This window comes from Camarhynchus parvulus, chromosome 12 (assembly GCF_901933205.1).
Source record: "Camarhynchus parvulus chromosome 12, STF_HiC, whole genome shotgun sequence".
Taxonomy (NCBI): domain Eukaryota; kingdom Metazoa; phylum Chordata; class Aves; order Passeriformes; family Thraupidae; genus Camarhynchus; species Camarhynchus parvulus.
The window spans coordinates 6,612,213-6,633,661 of NC_044582.1; the positions used below are offsets into that span (position 1 = coordinate 6,612,213).

The following is a 21,449-nucleotide window of genomic DNA, read 5'->3' on the forward strand; positions in this document are numbered from 1 at the left end:
CTTTTGCTCATATTGCTGTGCATACTCTTCACAATGCAATTTGATTATTACTAATTGGTGCAATATTTGGGCTGTTTACAAGATAAGCTGTACTGTAAGTAATAGGCTATTTTTATGCTTGTGAATTTTCTCCCAGGCTTAATGTTTATCCCCTTATTTCACATTTTCAGCAGTGAGAGCTTGCTATAGAATTGGTTATTCTTATTTGTAGCATACTAAAATAAATATCCAGGGGTTTTGCTGCTAGAGAGAAGCCAAACTAAAGGAGAGAGCAGAGCATTGAAAAGAGCTGTAGCATTAAATCAGACTAGCTCCCAACTCTGAATTTGGGAAGCCATAAAAATGTTACCATTGTAACTGTGACAGAAGAAAGGCAGTAAAGTTCCACATGCTCTGAACAGCAGGTTTTCCAGTTCCTGCAGTTCCATTTGTGTTTTTCTAGGAGGCAGAGGAATTATAAAGGGCAGGATAAAGAGGCTTAACTGGGTGGGTTAAGAAAAACAACATTCCTGCAAACTGCAAGAGATTGTGGCACTGAGCAATTTATGGGTTATCCAAGGGAAGCAGGAAACTAGAGCTTGGGCTGCTGAAATCTGGAATTTTAAAGATTACAAGGAAACAAGAAGCTACATCACAACCAAAAATGTTGATGCTTCTGACTCTGGTTTCTCCAGGAAGCTCTGTAGTGCACTCACTCACGTAAAGGAAAATAAACTGCACCATGCAGATGTGCACAGTCAGGAGCCGACACAGACACCTGCCTGCTTTGCTAACCTGTCCCAGACTCTGGCTTTGCTTGCTTGTGCCTGGGGCCCTCCCTGTCCTCTGCTGTGCTTCCCACAGTGTGCGAGCTGTGCAGAAGGAGAGTGCTCTGCAAGGAGAAAATTCAAAACTAGACCTGCAGGAACAATAGTACTCCTTAATTTCCAGGCAACAAGATATATGAAACTGAAATTATGATAAGCAGAGGCAATATTATCACCTGTAGTGAAGAAACTTGAACAAAAGCATGCATTTAACCAGAATACTCTCAGCATGTGAGAAGTTTCGCTGTGCTCTTACTGCTCCCAGACAAGGATTTCCACATTGCACAGTGTTGAGGGTATGAATGAAGATGTGAATAACAGAAAGCTGCAACATCTCTTTAAAGCATTTGAGAATTTTCCCTGCATGACATTGAAATTCAGTTTATCATGGGAAAGGTGAAAACATCAGATCAAAGGTCAGGTTAGGGATCTGTGCTTTCTACCTCCCCCTATTGTGCTGATCCCACGCCATTTAAATTTACTAGAGAGTTGTAACAAATTCTTCCACTGGGATTTGTGGTCTTTGAAATATGAGTCTCCATGTGAGGATGGGGAGACATGTACCTCACCTGCACTTTAATGTCAATTATTCACCTAATTTTTGTGGGCGTTGTTACATGAAACTTTGTGTGCTGCTCTTATCATATACAATGTAAATGTGTAGTTGTAGATAGATGTTAGTTAGGTTTTCAGGGTTATTTTTATGTTCAGCTCCCAACAGAGTTTAGATGTACTCTGTAAAGCTGTAAATGAACAAGAGAATTTAATAGAAATTTTATTGTATAGATGTGTTATATGTCTCATGCCATGGCATAGGTTAAAGCTTTAGCATTTTTACTCTTCTAGCTTTTGGGAATATTTAGTATTTTGATCACGAAAAAGAGGGCTTAACAACAGAATAAGGAGATTAATTAATTTTTGCTTCCCAAAAAACCCCATCTTTCGTTTGCAGAGGTCCAGCCTTTACTGTTGGTGGTGGTTTGCCATGCAGAAGGCCTGGAAATGTCTCACACTGAGCAGGGATGCAGTGCACTGGGATGCCCATTGCCTGTAGCTCTGCTCTACGCTGGGAACTGCCTGGAAAGCTGCAGTAATCTGCTGTGAGGGGAAGTGAAATAAAATCTCTTCCCTACTCCTCCAGGAACAGAATAGAGAGTAAAGGGATTAAAATGCACAGTCAGTATGGGATGTTCCCTAGATGGCATCAAACTCTCTTACCTATGGAAAATAAGGAATGGCTCAGTGTTCAGGCTCTGTAAGAGGATCTTGAGGCTGAAGAAATTAGAATTCTTGTGACTGAGCTGACTAGGAGGTGTTTTCCAGAGGTATCCTTGTTTTTGTTATGAGTTTTTAGTTCCAGTGTTTCAGACTTAATCCATAACTATGGAAAGACTTCTGCAATATTCTTTTCAGTTGGTGAGTCTGTGCATCTAATGGTTATTTGGATTCCTCAGTGCCATTTTAAACTGGTACTTACTTACAGTTATGGTAGGAAGTCACATTCATGGATTTAGGAGTCAAATTCAGCTTTGTGATACCAAAAACCATCTGCCCAGGTACTGGCTGCAGCCATAATTAATAGAGCCTCTATCACTGGCTCCTAATGAAACCTGCAAATGATACATAGAAGATCCACTTGGTAAGCTTTTTTCCTTTAAGTATGGGGACAGAAAACAAAAACTTTAGAGAAAGTCCAAAAGGAAGAGCAACGTTTGATATTCCCCACAGAACAGTGAAATTTAGGGACCTCTGATTACACAGAATACAAAACATCTGTTGGTTATCAGGTTTTTCCAAGATAGCCACTCATGTCTGCCATAAGCCAAAGCTAAATAACCTTGTAGTGCTGCCTTAGGACAGCCTTGTCCTGCTTCTGGACCAGCTTTGGCTCTCAGGTGTTGGCAGTACATTTTCAGCTCCTTTTCAGTTCTTAACATAGTATGAATAATTAGGAGTCAGAATTTGGACCCTACAGTTTAGTAAACATGGAAATCTCAAATGTTTTTTTTGTAGCAATTTTTCTAACAAAGGCCAAATTAATTCAGGGTAATGATCTCAGCCTCATCTGTTCTTACACAAAATAAAACATTTGTTGATATCAGAAACAATTAGCATATTTATTGATGTTGCTTGAGAAGAATTTTTCTGATTTAAGTGAAAGATTTAATGTATGTGGAGGGATTGTTTTATATCTAAAAGGATTTTAGAAAGTGAGATAGTATTATATGCATTCACACTCCAGGCAAGTGTCTTGTAAACAGCCTAAATGTGAATTTGAATAAATTGAAATATAGACTAAGTGTGTAACAATTCTATTTTTAGATGACAGCTTTTGGAGCATTCCTTCATAAAGGGTCCTTCTGCAGGAATTATTTTAATTTGCTGGATTTGCTGGTTGTGGGCGTTTCTCTGGTATCATTTGGGATTCAGTAAGTACTACACTCACACTGTCAATGGTTTATTTTTGCTCTGGGGTTTCAAGCTGAAATCAGTGTTCCAGCTCCTTTTGTTCCCCCATGGTGGGTGGGTGTACAGTGCCAGTGCTCAGGGATGGGCTGGCAAGAGGGAGTGCTTTCCATGGAGGGTGTTGTAATTCATCACTAATATGGGTTGGAAACAAATTACTACTTCCCACAATTACCAGGAGAGTAAGGAGGAGCCCCATGACACTGGTGTTGGTACAGCAGGGATTTCCTGGAGCTGCAGGAGGTTTAAATCCCTTCTCTTGAGCCATTGTCACACCTGCAATCTGATTTTATGAGCTTGGTCTTTCAGTGTTGACCTGTGGGGTATGGAACTAGACTGTTTGAGGGGAGAGAAGTTGTACTTTAATCCGTTTGTAAGTGGTAGTGGTGAGGTTTATTTTATTTTGTTTGGTCAGACTAAACACAGTAAAAGAATCTAAATGTGCTTCTTGGTTCATTGGGTGTTTTTCCATATTAATAATAATCTGTGAAAGCCTTAGTGACTAAAGAGCAGGGGAGGGTGTCAGGCAGCTGCTCCCCACTCTGATCCCTGCTGGTACCAGACCTCCTACTGCACAAACTTTCAGTTTCACAGGGTGTTCTTTAGAACACTCTGCACTCCTATTTCCTCAAAATGCACTCCTAGCAACTTAAACAGAGAGAATCAAAGTCATTTGAGATCTTTTCATCTGAGGTTAGTTGAAAATTGAAGGATTCATTGATTTACAGGATTTACACAGTGTCTTCAAAAGAGCTTGTCAACACTGGAAAATACTGTGGGGACTGTTTTGCTTCATTATGGTCTTAGATGAGCTTCTAAGCTGTTAATTCCAAATTTGCTCCAGAAATCAAAATGATTCTTATGGTATTTATGAGATTTATACTATTTTGTAATAATAAAGAATCAGTAAAGAATAAAGAAAAACCTTGTATACATATCTTACAGTTCTAGTTGGAGGGGTTTTTTTTCAGATTTCACATTTCAAGAATTTACAACAATATTGTTATTCTGTAATAAAATCAGTTACCTTTACAGTAACAGTATAATTTTTTTTTTTCTTCTAGATCAAGTGCTATCTCAGTCGTGAAGATTCTGAGAGTTTTAAGAGTCTTGAGGCCTCTAAGGGCAATCAACAGAGCAAAAGGACTTAAGGTGTTTATTTTTATTTTTTAGGTTATATTTCTGGCAGCCTGATTCTCCAGTCCTGCCACAGGTTAAAAATTCTTGCTCAAGAGAAATTTTCTGCAGAAGTTCACAGAGCAAGGGCAGAAATCAGTCATTGATTGTTAAACATGTCTGATGTTAGCCAGCCCAGGCTCTGCCCACAGTTACAGCAGTCTGTGTGTGCAGGAGCTGCCACTGAGCAGATTTGGACTGTGATGACCCAACCTGTCAGTGCATTTTAGTTCTTTATCCATAGTGCCTATGTAATTTCTAGTCAGTGGATGTTGATGGGTCTGTGTCAACAAACTTGCAGACAAATTTAGAAAACCTGTCAAATTACAGTGTTAGGTATTATGCTGGCAATAGAAAAATAGTAATTTTAAAAAAGAATGCAGAAATGACTTTTATGATATGTGGTCTGTGGCAAATTGCATTGAAACCTATTTTTTTTCTTTCTTTCCAGCATGTTGTTCAATGTGTCTTTGTGGCTATTAGAACTATTGGTAATATCATGATTGTTACAACTCTGCTGCAATTCATGTTTGCTTGTATTGGGGTGCAGCTGTTTAAGGTAAGACACTGAGAATTTACAGTCCATAAAGAACAGAAAAGCTGAATTGAGTTCTTGGTGCTTTGCTGCTGGGACTGGGCTGGTCCCATCCTGAACCAATCAGAGTATAAAAGCTTTTTTTTTTTTTTGCATATTCTGCATTTTGTCATTGCTTTTTGTTTTTATGTGTAGGGAAAGTTCTACAAGTGCACTGATGAGGCCAAACAGAACCCTGAGGAATGCCGGTGAGGAGATCTTTGCTCTAAGAATGTGCCACTTTTTGTTCTGAATAACTTAAACTGTGCATGGGCAGGCATTGTGCATGGGTCAGGCTCTTTAGGGCTGTGTAAATTGGAATTGTCATCTTAAACCCACCAGAAAACACAGGTTAGCAAGGAAATAAAGCAAGCATGAGGAGGCAATGGAAGAAACAGCTTTGAATGGGGCACTGAGTTACCCTGAGGCCAGTTCAGCATTTCACTAATGCCGGTTTCTTTCCACAGAGGGATTTACATCGTTTATAAGGACGGAGATGTCGATAGTCCCATGGTCAAAGAGAGGGTCTGGCAAAACAGTGATTTCAACTTTGACAATGTCCTGTCTGCTATGATGGCCCTGTTCACAGTCTCCACCTTTGAAGGCTGGCCAGCGTGAGTGGGTTCTGCGTGTTTGCACAGCCTTGTTTCCAGAGCTGCATTTTCCAGAACAATTCACTGTCATTTCCCAGACATTTTTGGGCAGTAGAGCAGTTTTAAGTGGTGGTGTAAAAAGGGAGGAAATAAAGAAACCTATTATCCTGAATCTGGGCACTTAGCCCATATTTCAGGAAAAATAAGAAAAGGTGAACTTTTTTGTATTGTTTGATTCCCAGTCTTGCTGCATTTGCTATAAGGAACTTCTCCTTAGCTCTAATGGAAGTTACAATTCTAAATGCTTATCCATCAATAGCCCTTAAATAAAGCTAATTTGAAAGTTTTAGGCCTTCCAGTAAACATTTTACTAAAAAATCAGACAGCAGTACACTCATAGAAAAATCTAGAAAGAGCTAACTGCCACTCACTATTTCCCTAAATGAGAAAATTTTACTTGGGGAAATAAATAAATAAATGAAAAATACAAAAGTTGGGTCATTAATTTAATGTTTTCAGAAAAAGGAGAATATAACAAAGCGTGCTGTGGTTCTTCTGGTTTCTGCATTCTTGCAAGCACTATCAGTAAATAGAAGAAGATATCAGTGAACATCAGACCATTTCTGAAACCTGTCCTCTGAGTCTGCATATTTTACTCTTTTCTCATTTTAATGGTAATAAAGATAAAATTTTGTTTGTTTTTCAGGCTGCTATACAAAGCCATTGATTCAAATGGCGAGAATGTAGGACCTGTATACAACTATAGAGTGGAGATCTCCATCTTTTTCATCATCTATATCATCATTATTGCTTTCTTTATGATGAACATATTTGTTGGTTTCGTCATTGTTACATTCCAAGAACAGGGAGAACAAGAGTACAAGAACTGTGAGCTGGACAAAAATCAGGTTAACATAAATAATGAATTCTTAAATTTTGAAAGTAGCCTTTTTTGTTTATGCATGAAGAACATCCTTTCTGTTTTGGGGCAGAAGAGGGCACCAAACACATAGCTTAGTATTTATTAATTTTTTTACTATCTGGGTATTTATTTAGCTGGGTATTCAGGTTGTTGTACCTTTCTGTGAGCCCAACCCATCAGTGTTTTTGTTGTGGAAGGTGTCCACTAAGCTTGTTGACTTCCTAGCATCTTGCTTTTTGGTGTCACATTAATAAGAATACAGCCAGGTTATCCTGAGGCAAAGATAGATTTTACACTAAGAACTGGAAAATAGTTTTGTGTGCTGAATAGCCTGAAAGTGTCCAAAGTTCAAGTTTTCAAAATGTTCCACTTCTCACCCCCATTTATTTAGAAATTCACTGGGGATATTCAGACTAAAATTACAAAAATCTGTCCCCATTTACTGTTTAATCCTTTGTCTGAGAAACTCATAAGTCACAATTTTTGGGGTGTTTTTGGCTGACTTCATTTAAAAAAAGCCAAGCAAGAGACTGCAGGCAGGATTCTTTCTGCACCATGTACCCCATTAGACCCCATAAGAAATCCTTCAGAGACAAGTAGGAGGCCCAGCCCTGAAGATTTTGGGCTCTAATAGATTATGAGATGAATCCATGATGTTCCTACATATGTGGTTTTGCTGGGCAATTTAACTGAGCTATTAGAAGTAACTCCTCCTCAGTATTTATTTTGCTGATTCTAGGGTTTTATGTTAGGCAGGCCCATTGTTGGTTGACAAGGGAGTAAAAACAAAACATGGTTTATAGATGACTTAATAGTCCTGCTATGTACTATGTGCATACATACTATAATATATTAGTGTCTAGAGGCAAAACCCTCCAGAATTTCCATGAGCATTATTTGATTTTTGCATGTGGCTGACTAGTGGATGTGGTTAGATACGGTTGTAAATAATCAAGTAAGGATTGGTGAGCTCCTTCTGCTTAATAATAAAAGGCCCTAAATCAAGTAGACAGACTGGTTTTGAGAGTTACATTTAACAGTTCTCACTTAAAGATTGTGTTCCCAGTTGCTAATCTGCTAGGTTTTAGTCTGACAGTTTTTGCTGTATTTGCTTTGCAGAGGCAGTGTGTAGAGTATGCCCTGAAGGCTCGTCCTCTCCGTAGATATATTCCAAAAAATCCTTACCAGTACAAGTTCTGGTATGTGGTGAATTCTACTGGATTTGAATACATCATGTTTGTCCTCATCATGCTGAACACCCTCTGCTTGGCTATGCAGGTAGGAAAAGCAGAAACTCTCTTGAAGCTGTTGGCATAAATTGAGGGGAAGGGTATGGGAAGTATAATGCCTTTAAATGATGGCAACCTGTATTTTTTTATGAAGTAGAATTTCAAAGAAAGCACTTCTGATCACAGTAGTTTTCTCTGACATATTCTAGCTGTCTCTTTCTTTCCCTAGTATTTCAGATTTTGGTAAGAAAAAGGGTGGCTTGAATTCAGTTTACAAAATCATTCTGCTTTTTTCAGTATAGTTGCATACACTGTCCTCTTAAAAATATACCTCCTACACACTGTGTTATTTTGTGACTACCATACTTCAGGCTTTCTAAGCAGGTGTGACACAAGCCTGTGTAATTTTAAAACCTTGCATATAAAACTTGGGAAAATGTTGTTATCTAATACTCCTATTCTGAGGGAACAATTTTCTCTCTGGAGATTCCCTTAGGATGTTAAGGAATGACAGTTTTGTTCTGCTCTGTGCCTAAACAGAATAAATTGAAACAGTTCCATGCTTGACCAGGGTTACTCAGCTAATCTTCCATGTATATAGATGTGCTTCACATTTTACTAGAAAATGTTTTCCTATGCTGATTTTTTGTCAACTTTGTCTTAGGCTGCCTTGCTTTCACTTCACATTTTAAAGCCTTTACTTTTGTAAGTGTTCTATTTTTCATTCACAGCACTATGGACAGTCTAAGCTATTTAATGATGCCATGGACATTATGAATATGGTTTTCACAGGAGTGTTCACTGTTGAAATGGTTTTGAAACTGATTGCATTCAAACCCAAGGTAAGTTTAAGATATGCTTTAATTAGGTCATCACCACAGGAATTAAGTATGATGAGTTTCACACTTGTTGTATATTATTCAAAGAACAAAAAGAAACAACATTTCCCACCTTTATCTATCAGAGAAATTATAATAGAAATGTAACTCCAGGAAATGAAATGCAGATATCAGAAAAAAATCTAAGGAAGTGGTTGATGCGATCTAGAATATTTTGAGGTAATAAAAATGGCCCTTTCTAAATCAGATAAATGATTTCCTGTTAGAAGCATTACCACATCTCCTGTTCTGGGTACTATATTCATTACTTGACACTAATTTAATCTCCAGTAAAGACCTGTATAGAGTATAATTTCCCATTCTAAAATGCAAAATATTATCTTTATTTTATAAAATACATCCAAGTATTACAAACATACACATAAATAATTTACATATGCAATAGGCTTTTTAGATTTTTATATTTTCAGTTATATATACATAATATTTGGTAGAAGGCCCCACACTGAGTAGTTGATTCCTTGTTTTAAAGGGACACTGTCAATATGAATGACTCAGGCACATTTTAAAAGTAGATTTGCGAGTGAAACTGGTAACTATAATTGAAAAAAGCTAGAAGTATCCTGTGGCAGCTAATGCAGCCTTTTTGTTCAGTTCTCATACTGCATTTATGAAGTGCAGAAGTTAATGATGAACAAACAGACTAAATTTGTTTTTAGTACAATGAAATTAATGTTTATTCTGGGCGAGGTAAATGAGTAAAACGTGCTCACTTGCTACACTTGGAATTTGAAAAAAGCCAAATGAGCCATTTGAGGTTTACTGCTCTCACCATCCAAGGCTGGTACTTTTCCTTTTCCATTGCCCTTCTTTTCAAGCAGCCAGGATATGTGCCCAGGGGCTGGCAGAGCTGTGCGCTTGCTGGAGTGCAGCAGCCTTGGCTCTGTGCAGCCCCATCCCTGCTCTGAGCCGGGCAGTTCTGTGCTCCCAGCACGGCTGCCCACAGCTCAGGCTGCAGCAGCTGGACTACAGCTTTACAGACTTTCAAAACTATTTATTCAGCTTGTATTTAGTACTGAGATTGGCTGTACAGCCTGAGCTACTTGGTTTAAAGCCAGCTTTATTTGCCTGCAGAAGTGAAGGAGTGATCCATCTCTTGAGATCTGGTGTTGAGATGTGAACTGTGGAGTTCAGGGTGAATGTTTACCCGCTCTCCCGTGGTCTCGCTCTGCACTGTCCAGTCCATTGTACTTTTCTAATGAATTTATTTGTATTTTTGTGTCAGCTATCTTATTTAAATGCTAAGGGTTTCACATTAAAAATATCACAATATGAGGCCCCAGAGGAGCTAGCTCAGCTGTGTGGACCACGGTGTCATGAGTATGCTGGTTGTGTTTCCTGATCTGTATTTCCTGTTCTATATCCTTGTTTTGCACAGAGGACTTTGCTGCATTTTATCATCTGCTTTTTGAAAGAAGATTGTGAATCCTTGTATGGTTCTCCATGCACTTGTGACTGTAGTCAGAAATAGCAGCTAATGCCAAACACAGTGGTCTGATCATGAGTGTACAAATCACAGTGCTCCATTTGTACTGTGGGCTTCCTACTTGTTAGCAAATGCAATGTGTTAAAACTGGTCTCTAAGACTCTGTACAATTTGAGCTTTAATTCTGTTGCGACATGCTTTCTATCTGACTGGATGCTTTCACTGTGAGACATCCCTGGATCTGAACCCTGAGAGTTTGAAAGGCAGACACTGCCAGTGGAAAGGTCTCCTTTCCTGAATTTCGGTCCCCCATAGGTGCAGAACACCTTAAACTTTTTAATTAGCAGGACAAGGTTTAAAGACCATGATGATAATCAGACTTTTGGAAGATACTAATGAGCAGGAAGGGAATAAAGTATATTTAAGGTTGTTCCTGTTATTCTTTGGAGATTGTAAATTATCAGATACTCTTCAACAAAACCTATTGGCAACACATTACATAGTTCATTAATAATCAAAAATCAGATAGCAGCCTTAAGCAGAATTTTAATGTCTTTAAATTTCAAAATAGATGCATGTTTAAAACAACAATTAATTGCTTTAACTCATATTAAAGTTTAATAATAGTAGGAACAATCTGAAACCAAACTTAATGCTTTGATTTAGGGTCCATGAGGAAAGACTGATAAATTTCTTCTATGTCTATGTCACTGGTGGGTGGATCTCTTAGGTTAGTCTGACCAGAATAAAGCTTTATTTACTAATTTTGTGGCTTTAAAAACTTATTTCAGAGATGTTCAAAGCATCAAATAAAAACTCCATTTAACTCTGTAAAAATAAGAATAGATATAAACCTGTTAATTTTTATCTCATCTGTTTGACAGTGTCCCCTTAATATGCAGACAAAAGTCCTGTGAAAACGGTGATCTTTTGGTTTTGCTGGTCATATAAATTTAAGGCTACTATAAATTATTGATGCTCTTCCTATGATACCGTGTTGTGTAAAATCAAAGCACTGCAGGCTGCCTTGCAGCTCTGAAATACATAAAACCTGGAGAAGTGCTCAATAGAAAGGTGATGCTGAGCGTCTGGCACACTTGACTGGGAGATTGGATCACATAAGGCTTTGCAGAATGAGGCCTTAAATTTTCCAAGAGAGTACTAAAAGAACTAAAATATTTATGTGGTAGATGTCTGGAAACATATTTTGTTGCTAATTCTCTATGCCTACCTATTCCCCAGGATTTGTGATTTTTTCCTTCGGCATTTCTCAGTGAGCAAATTTTTCATAATATAAGCTAAAAGAACAGGTCTTTTTCCTCACATTTGCCAAAATCTGTTACTCAGCAAGGTTCAGTGCCATTCAAAACAAAATACAGCTTTGGAATCAAAAATAATCCATCCACACAGACCGTATGTACAGCCTCCTGGTAGCCAGTTGTTGCTTAAACTTGTAATGATTTTCCATGTCGTTTTACATCAGATTTTTGTAAGAAAAAAGGAAAGATGGCTAGTAAGTGAATTGATCTTGGGTCCTTGCAGTGGTGAAAACAACTTATTTGCATGATGTTTATTTGCTGTGACTTGTCCATTCCTCCCTTTTCCAAAACCATCTTTATTTTCTCTTAGTTTTTTGTTTATTTGTATGCTTTTGCTTTACATATTAGTTTGAACAATATTTGTCTATACTGATGGAAAAGGTTTCATAAAATAAATAAATAAGTGTGTAAATTATTTTAGCTGTAAAGTGTTTTAGCTGTATTGAATCAAAATGTGATTTTTTTATTTCAGTGCTTTATCTTGTAGCATGTCTAGTAAAGTAACTTTTTCTGTAGCTGAAATTATCCTTTTTTTTGAGGACCTTTTTTGGTTCCCATTGTAGAGAAAGATGGATAGCACAGCTAAGGATTGTGCTGATTATGTGTTTGCTGTTTGCCAATAGTCTCTTATTTTTTGTATATATTGATAAAAATGCTATTCTAAAATCAAGGAAGATACTTAGACATAAGGAATGCAAATGATCAGGAAGAACATGATGAGAGCAGCTCCCTTTCTTTGGTTGGCAGCTGCTAATCTCATTAGGATTATAAAATTCAGTATTGTTGGGATGGTTCAGTGTGATTCTCAGTAAAGCTTTGGGAATGACTTGTTCCCATGAGCAGGAAGAGTAAGGAGGGAACAGGGAATTGTGCAAGAGCTCTTTGGAGCACAGGCATTTCTTCAGGAGGCCAAATCCAAGAGCACTGGCTTTTGCCCCAAAACTGGAATTGGTGGTTGATCCCAAAGAACCAGAGAAGTGCAAAGGGTTGTAGAGATAACAATACTCTAATCTATTTTCCTCTTTCAGCCCCTTCCTTAGACAAAGGAATGATGGTAGCAATTTGTGTTTTGAAAGAGTAGCATTAGAAACATAATGAGCCTTTCCTGACCCTGCTTCCTCTGCAAGAATGTGGAGCTGTTGTCTACTGTAGCAGCTCTCTCATAGTCTCCAAGAGGAAATTTCCACTCAAAATAAGCCTTTTTTCAAATATTAATGTACTCAGGTGCATTACTTTAAACTGTGAAATTGCTAGAAATTCTAAAAGTTTCAAATATTGAGAAAAATATCAGTCCAATTCTAAAATCTATTTGGAACCTATTTTTCTTTTTTTTTTGCTAACAACTCATATAATAACTTAAACTACTCAGCTAAAACATTATCTTAGAGCAAACAGTGTAATAAAAAGAGTGACTAGATATAAGGTTAGATTAGCACGTTTGTAATTTTAAATTTCTTGTTAAATGTATTATTTTAGAGCTTCAACAGTGGCTGAAAAGTTAGTATTTTAAAATTAATTACCAAGAAATGTACATGTACAAAATGTACATTCTAACTTTTCTCATGTAATGCACATTCCTTAGTCTTGGTAGACTGATACTTTAATATATCAGGATGAGGTAAAGGGCAAGTTCAGTAATTTTTGCAGTTCTGGATTTCTATAACAACTAGGGAAAAAGCCACATATTGCAGAAACCTCAGGTCTCCATAGTTATCTTAACAATTGTAATACATTTTGATTTATTCCACACTGGAACCTACCTGGAGGATTCTCCTGAAGAGCCTCTTTGGCCAAATGTGCTGTTTTATGCCCACAGTCAGCTAATTGCATTATAGACCTTTATATCCCTTTGCAGCCATGTCCCAGGAACACACATGTGGGGAATATATTTAAAGGCATAAAACATCAGAAGGATGATGAAGCAATTGACGAAAATGAGTTTTCAGACACTGGACTGGCTGCACCAACCAAAAGCATTAAGAAATTGTTCAGGTTGCTGTGGTTCACTGGCTACAGAATCACCCTCTGACTGCAAATGTGGGATGAGTTCCTATATTAGACCTAGTTTATGAATAGAAGATTAAGTCAGTTCTCTAACCTTTATGCACAGTTTCACATTAATAACTGTGCATGTTTAGCCAGTGATGAGACGTGACCCTTTGAATATTTTTACCAACCACTTAGATAAGACTATCACAAAATCCTTGATGATAAGGAGGTTTCAATTGGCTTGGTCTTGCAGAAATATAATAAAAGGGGCCTTGTTCCTCATTAGGGTATTTATATTAGAATTTTTCAGCCTTGCTAGAAGCCCAAAACCAGTTTTGGATGATGGCTTGCTTGCCAACATCGTGCTTATCTGATGGTGTGTTCTGCATGTGTAGAGTGTGTGTGTCTGTGTGTGTGTCTGTACATGTATATATATAATTATATATATACACACACATGCACATCTATGTTGCTTTTCCTTCAGTAGGCAATATTGTTTGGTTTTTGTTTTGTTTTCTCATTAGACCACAGGTTTTGTTTAACTAATTTCTGTTTATGCAAAACTAAACAGAAGTATGCAAATATTTGACATTTCATGTGTAATCACAAACGTTTGCACCCTGCCTGCTCTGTTCAGGGCTATTTTAGTGATGCCTGGAATACGTTTGACTCCCTCATCGTTATTGGCAGCATAGTAGACGTCGTTCTCAGTGAAGCTGATGTGAGTATATCCCAGCTTACTTTCCCCAGTCCCTACTTCTCTTTCTCTGTCTCCCCACTATTTCCATCATCTGGACAAGTCACAGATTTTGATCTGATGTTTCTAAAGTTTTGAGTACAGACCAGTCATAGGTCAATTATGTTGATATGGGAAATAAATAGCCTTTTTTTTCTACCAATCTTTTTTAGCTATGAAAGGGAAAGTTTAGATTGTATAGTGGTACATCAGAGAAGCCTAGAGTGTTTCTGTGTTATAACACTGTCCTTTTCTTCTCTTTTTCTGTTTGTGTTTTTCTCTTGCTCTCTTTCTGCTGAATGCTTGTCCTAACAGCACTATTTCACTGATGCATGGAACACTTTTGATGCCTTAATTGTTGTTGGTAGCGTCGTTGATATTGCTATAACAGAAGTTAATGTAAGTAGCAACTGTTCATGCACTAAAAAGTAATTGCTGTCATCAAGAAATACAGAAAATGTAAACTTAATCCCAAAAAAGTCCTTTTTTATAAAAGTATGTTTAAGCCTGGAATCAGAGACCAAAACACTGCTACAGATGTTTGTACAAGCTGCTGTTATTTATTTATATACTTGTATAGTTGCACACAGCACAGTGAGACAATAAAATGTTTTTTCTATATATGCACAGAAAATATTAAAAAAAATTATTTAAGCTTATGTTACTATCTTACTTGAAGCCCATTGCTTTTTGTAGCTAATGTGACAAAGATAATTCAAGATTCTGTAAGTTTTCAGTGGCTTGGTTTAACAAATGATGATTTCTTTTTCTGTGAGAGGTTGGGGTTTGGAGGCCATTCATATCTCATGAGGTTGCAGAAGGAGGCCACATAGAAAGTCAGGCTTTCCATGCTGTGGAAAATAGAATGTTTATTTTTTCCCAGTCCTTTTGTTTTTCATATCTTGCAGTAAGTGCTTGGAAGTTTGAATTACTCTTAAAGTACTTGGAAAACTCCATCATTTACTAGAATTTTGTCTGATAGCCATTGCACATAATAGGTGTTTGGCCAACAGATTCACCTTGAAGTTGCTTCCTGGTCTTGTGTTAAACGGTGGGAGTCTCATGACTGACTGAGTTTGTGGACAGAAAATGGAGGAGTGATGAGAGAACATGGGAGCAGAAGAACTTTATCCTGACCTTTAGGTTTCAGACTGATTTTTCTCAGTTCTGTGGGGATGGATCTTCCTGTGAACTGAAGGAACATGAGCTGACAGGGAGGGTCAGTCAGCCCAGAACAGCAGTGTCCCTTTGAGACTTTTCTTTAAGTATAATTATTCTTCATGGAGTTCATTTGTAAAAGCTGCCTCTGATTTATTTTGATTGGGTTTTTTCCCCCTGTTTTGTTTACTTTAGGGTTTGTTTTATTTCCCCAGAAAAATTTTGCATTTAGATTTACAGCTCAAGTATTTGCAATTCATCCAAATTTCTATTCACAGTAGTACTGGTGTAGATGAGCACAGTATTTGAGGAGAGTAAAAACACCAATCATTTAGAATAGCTTTCCCTCATAACTGCAGAAGGTATTTGACTGTGAAGAGATTGAGGGGTAGCTCAGAGGTGCTTCCATGGCCAAAGCAGATGTGTCTGCATTCAGCAGTGTACGGGCAGTGTTAATTGGACAGCACTCCTTGTAACTCTGACTGGGCTGTCAGCTGGGAAGAACACTGGGATTTAGCAATTCCCACAGCTGTCTGGAAAATATTCTGAAGACCAAGTGATAATGTCCAAGATAAGTACACACCACAGTCAACAACCAGCACTGCTATTTCTTAGTTTTCATGTTATTCTCACAAGAGAAAAAAATGCTCATCTTTGATTTCTTCTTTTGCACAGCAGACTCTCTGTGTACTAAGCATTGTCTGTTTCTGGTCTTGCCATTTTTCTGTGCTTTGTTTGTGCAAGTCAAGAATGTATTATGGTTTCTATATATTTCTGGCCTTGATTTCCCATTTTCAACATGGAACATTTAATGTTGTAGAGTGTCCAGGGAAATTTCTTAGATTTTTACTTTCATTGTTTTGATTCTACCAAACTATTCCTACTTGAGTAGTTTAGTGTACATTTCTGTCATCCAAATCCAGTATTTCAGAATCTTTTCCCCAGTATTTTTTCAGCATTCTGAATTGTGCCATTCCACCTGTACTTGTTATCTAAGGCTGGCAGTGATCCTGGGAAAGATACATCTCTGCTGAGATGCTGATGACACTTTGTTTCCAATGGGATTTCAAGCATGATTGAAACAGCACCTGGGAAAATTCCCACTATAGAAACTTCTTGAGCTGAGGAAGCTCAGCCTTGTTTGAGGGCTGATTTGGAGCAGGGTAAATCACCAGCACTGACAGAAAATCAGATCTTGTCACAGCTCTAATTGTAGGGGCAGAATCATCTAGATTGAGCAATGCAAGAGAGACACGAGTGTGAATATTTCATGTCCTCAGTGTGAACTAAACACTGCTGTGGGATCACAGATGGGATTGTCCTGTGCTGAGGAAACAGCTCAGCCTCACCCTGATAGTGCACCTGGGGATGCTCAGGTCCTGTGCAAAGGCCAGTGAGCCCTTCTAGCCCACAACAAGTTTGCATCAGACCCACTTTTTACAGAAGAATGGATTGGACTGTCTAGGTACACACTGCCTTGATTTCACTATTAAATACTGGAAAATAAATGTGATCTCTTTTGTTTTGTTAATTTTTTAAACCTTTTATAAGAATATATATGCTTCCCTGAGGCTGATTCTTCTGATCCAGTAACCTCCCATTCTCACATAATCCAGGAAATTACTATAGTTTGAATATTTTTGGTGCCTGTGGAATTCAGTCTTTAATGTGTTAAGCAATTTACAGGATTGCTCAGCATTCTCAAGGGCTGGATCAGTGACCAGCTCAAGAAATGCACCACCTCAGAGTAACATATATTTTGGAAATAAAATGTTATCTGTGATTTTCTTTTTAATTTACTCTTTCATTTAATATCCCTTTCTTCAACCTCCTTCTTTTATGAACCTAATTGGTTTTCATGTTCATTTTATTTTTAGAAATTATTAGAGGCAAGTATATATAAGTAAATATACATGTGGTACAGCAATAAAAAAATTAAAATCACTACTAAAACCTATATAATTACTTCTGGGCTCTGTGGCCTTTTGTTTTCAGAAACTTTCACATATCATGCAAGATCTTGTGTGGTCATAGAAATGGTTCTTTTTCAATTAAAAATGCAGAGTAATGATTGGCAGACACAAAGTGTGGTCAGTCCAGTCTGGGAGAGGGGGTATATAACTTATGAGAATGAGAGAGAAATAAATTGGAAATAAAATCTGAATAAACAAGTTGTTAAAAGGAAATAACATACAAGTTTCAATCTGGCCTGACTGTATAGAAATGATCTTATTTGTCAGCTTAGAAGCCATTTGGATGACCAACACTGAATTACAGAAGCATGATCACATTGCTGCAGTAGTGGTTGTGAAGGTTTTAATTCACATTTTTTATTTAAGTTTCTTTTACCATTCTTGTGCTGCCAAAATGTTGAGAAAATAATGGAGAGCTCCCTTTCCTCATCTTTTATGTAAATTATTAATGCCATCTTTATAGGACTGATTTTATTCTTGACATAAAAAACCCTTCAGGTTTTCTGCTGAAATAGGACTTAAAGGAACAGCATTTATATCTTCCTGCTGAGCCCCTCAGGAAAACCCATCTGCCTCAAATCTTGACCTTGTGCTTGTGTGGAGGAGTGGAGTAAAGCCCCTGTCTGCCTCCTGTAAGAGATCCAGGATTCAACTTTGAACAAGGGCAGCCCAATTTAGTTTGAGTACAACTTTATGCACCCCTATCATATGTTAGAACTTGGGTATTGGTGCTAGTAATTTGTATTTTTGGATATTGTTCATATATTTTGTATACTTTTGCAAACATCTCTCTTTAGGCTTAATGGTAGGTCAGAAAACTGTGTTCTCATACAGCCTTGCTTTCATTAGTGTGAAGTCTTAGTGCAATATCAAATCTCTGCAGGGTTGTAATATCTAATTTGGAGCCAGAAATAATTTTTATTAGTTATCATATAATAACAACAACATATTAATTGTGACTTTAGAACTTAAATGCATATTTTACAGTGGAAGAGGCACTTATAAAAAACAGTTTCAGAGGTTTTTCACATTGACTTAAAATTTTAATTAATTAATGTCTGTGGGCATTTGGTTCATGTTGAACAGGGAATATAGAGAGCACTGATAAGACAATGAAAATTTCTTGCTCACATCTGAATTGCAGTAACTATTCTGTGAACAAATTGTGTGTCTTTATGCACATGGACTCACAGCACACATTTCTGGAGATATTTTGGCAACCTGAATGTTTTACTATAAATGCTATTGTCATCATGTGTGTTTGTCATTCAGATGCTTCCTTCTTTAATTATGGTGATGAGGACATTATCATCATGTGTCATTTGTTCTGACATACTCTTGGACCCTTTGGCACAATATGTAAAAAAGAAGCTTTTGACCAGCACCATTTACTAACATCACTGGTTTTCACCATGTTTATTTTTTGTTTAAGCACAGAGTTTGCTTCCAAGGCATGATCCAATCTGTTTCACACTGTTCACAGTTTGACACTGAAGTTCTTTATAGTCAGGATGTGTATTTTTAACATTTGTTGCAAACATTCGTGTAACAAGGAGTTCCTGTTTAGGAAATGTGCTAAATTTTTCATAAGCAGCATTAGTACTTGACCAAAATTGGTAGCAGGTTGCAAACATTTTCATCAGTGAGTCAGAAATTTAGATTGATCGTTGGTTATATTTTTTTGAGTATTGAGATTGTTTGAGGAAGAAAACTGTTGTGTTGCACTTCAGTTAAGTAAAAAAGAAAAATCAGATATCACTGCCTATTTGAAGTATTGAAGGATTGGCTCACAATTACATGGCTGTGAAGTGCTTTGCTGCCCTGGGCTCTGGGTGTGACTGGTCCATGGCTGACAGAACAGGCAGAGCCATGGGGAGTGTCTGTGCTGGTTCCCCTCACTGCAGGGTGTCTGTCAGCCTAGCAGGGAAGCAGAAGTTGTCCATTTATTCCAGATGTGACCATTGCCAGACTTGTAGCAGGCAGAAGCACACCTGCCATCTTAGGAATCACACAATACCAGTTTTTGGGGGACAAAAAAATCCTAATAATGACCAGCCAGTCCCAAAGTGTTTGGGACCAAGCAGCATTGGGAATGATCGGTGGAAAATGAGAGGAAAGAGAAGACTGGGGGTAGATTGTCTGACCACAGGTGATTTTATTTACCTTATTGTCAGCAGATACCATCCCTCTGCTCAGCCTGTCCCCCTCAGTCTCAAGTCTATTCTAATACTTCCCTACATGTACAAAATCAAAAAGTGCCACCCTCTTACGTGTGTGTGCACAAGCTGTCTCTGGTGCTGCAAATCAGGCTGTGTGCTTGGGGACTGTCTGGTTTTCCCTTATCTGTAGGAAGCAGACACTGTTTTTGTCAGTCTGTCTGTTATTGTTGCTGAAGATTGTCTTATCTTTATCTCAGTTTCCCAGATCTGAGCATTGCTTCGTGCTGGATGGACACACATAACCATTAACTAACTTTGTCTCCCAGATGAGCATTTCCTTTATAAATGAGTATGAAAAATGTTTTCTTTTGTGGTGTATCACTACACTAGCTTCATTAAAATTGGTACTAGTAAAATAAACTAAGATGCTGTATTATCAGAGGGAAATGCCAAAGAGGATAAAAAATTAAATACACCCTCTAATGTCAAACCCAAAACACTTGCCTAGTGATGAACACTTTCAGCTTCAGCAGGAAAAACTCCTCTTGTACCAGGAGTTCATGTTTTTACTTTGTTTCTAGATTTATCTTCACCTTGGCATTATTGTACAATTTACTTTTTGTGAACAAAGTGTTTTTATTTTTCATTACTGGCCTGCACTTTCTAGTGTCCATAATTTGTAATTTCTTGCATAACACTAACACTCCCCAGCAGCATCAGATCAGCCATCAGAACCAGGCAATTAGGATTTCTTAGTCCAAAGAAGCTGCAGAAGAGGGATTTGTGAGGGGAGTGTGCATTGGGCAGTCCTGGGCAAACACCACTGTGCAAACACAAATCCCTTGCAGTGACCTCCTGGCAAAAAAATAAAATGAGGGATCATCATTCCAGAGCTGCTCCAGTAGAACTGATCACATAGTTTGGGTAATCTGACCTCTGCATTTTTAAAAGTGAGAATTAAGTAATTACCAAGAGGGTTATATGTAGAAAACATTGTTTTTACTGACTTTTCCTTTTGAGATCTTTTTGTCCATAACCAAGTCATAATGCAAACTCATTTTGCATTTGGAAAAGTGATTAAATGAAAACATGAAGGACCAAAGTATCCTTTATATATTGCCGTCCTAATACTGATGCTAACTTATTTGGGGCCCCATTCTGCTCCCATAAAACACCATGGGAAAAATTCCCAAATGCCAACCCTGAAATTTTATTTCATTTTTTTTAGTGTCAGTTTGTGATGATACTGTAATTTAATCTGATCTCTATCTGTCAAATACTGTGTTCAGTTTTTGATCATACAAAATACCAAAGCAAATTAAGTAATTTGCTCACTAGTTAAGAGAGTATCAAGCTCAACCTGAGTCAGTCACCAGAGATTAGTTATGACATTTCAGGCTTCATCTGCAGAAGGTGTAATTAAACCTTTTTTCTTTAAAGCTGCAGATCAAAAGGATTTTTTTTCTGTGCTAAAAAGTCAGTAGCAGTGTGGGTCTGTGTGCACTGGTGCAGGTTTGGCATTGATTTAGGTAGGCAGCTTTGCAAGATTGCTTCCATGATCTGTGATATCTTGACATTTATGGTGTTTGTGATAATGAAGATTTCCTTGATTATATTTTGATGATTTTACTTCAAATTGTTGAAATATACAGAGGATTTCTAATGAAGTAGTTGTCTTCCCTTAGCAGCAGATTTTCCATCTATTTGATATAAGTTCTTAGAAAGTTTAGATATTGCAGCCAGTTTGACAAATACTCTGCTTGCTGAAGTTTAATAAGATGTGGGATTTTGTTAATTTAATGCATAAATTTAATAATAATCCTTTATACAGTTAAAAAATTCTTTGTTTCAAAATATATTGATATCCTTGCAGGGCAGTAATTTATCCATACATAACTTGCACATAGTTGAGAAAACCTTTATATTAAAGAAAAAAGTAATAGAGAACACAATTAAAATATTAATAATGATCCTGTTTTTTAAAAGTACTACCTCTTGTTGCTTTTCTTTACCATAATAAGTTT

The 21,449-nt window shown here is 37.4% G+C and overlaps 1 protein-coding gene across 1 annotated transcript in view; it reads left to right on the forward strand.

The window, feature by feature from the left end:
- Nucleotides 1–21,449, forward strand: part of CACNA1D (calcium voltage-gated channel subunit alpha1 D) — a 169,076-nt gene that overhangs the window by 113,360 nt on the left and 34,267 nt on the right. The window contains exons 22-31 of the mRNA XM_030956521.1: nucleotides 3,129–3,235; nucleotides 4,337–4,424; nucleotides 4,900–5,007; nucleotides 5,179–5,231; nucleotides 5,490–5,636; nucleotides 6,322–6,523; nucleotides 7,657–7,815; nucleotides 8,498–8,608; nucleotides 14,037–14,120; nucleotides 14,451–14,534. Of these exons, the coding sequence (XP_030812381.1) occupies nucleotides 3,129–3,235; nucleotides 4,337–4,424; nucleotides 4,900–5,007; nucleotides 5,179–5,231; nucleotides 5,490–5,636; nucleotides 6,322–6,523; nucleotides 7,657–7,815; nucleotides 8,498–8,608; nucleotides 14,037–14,120; nucleotides 14,451–14,534 (1,143 nt within the window). The remainder of the gene's footprint in view (nucleotides 1–3,128; nucleotides 3,236–4,336; nucleotides 4,425–4,899; nucleotides 5,008–5,178; nucleotides 5,232–5,489; nucleotides 5,637–6,321; nucleotides 6,524–7,656; nucleotides 7,816–8,497; nucleotides 8,609–14,036; nucleotides 14,121–14,450; nucleotides 14,535–21,449) is intronic.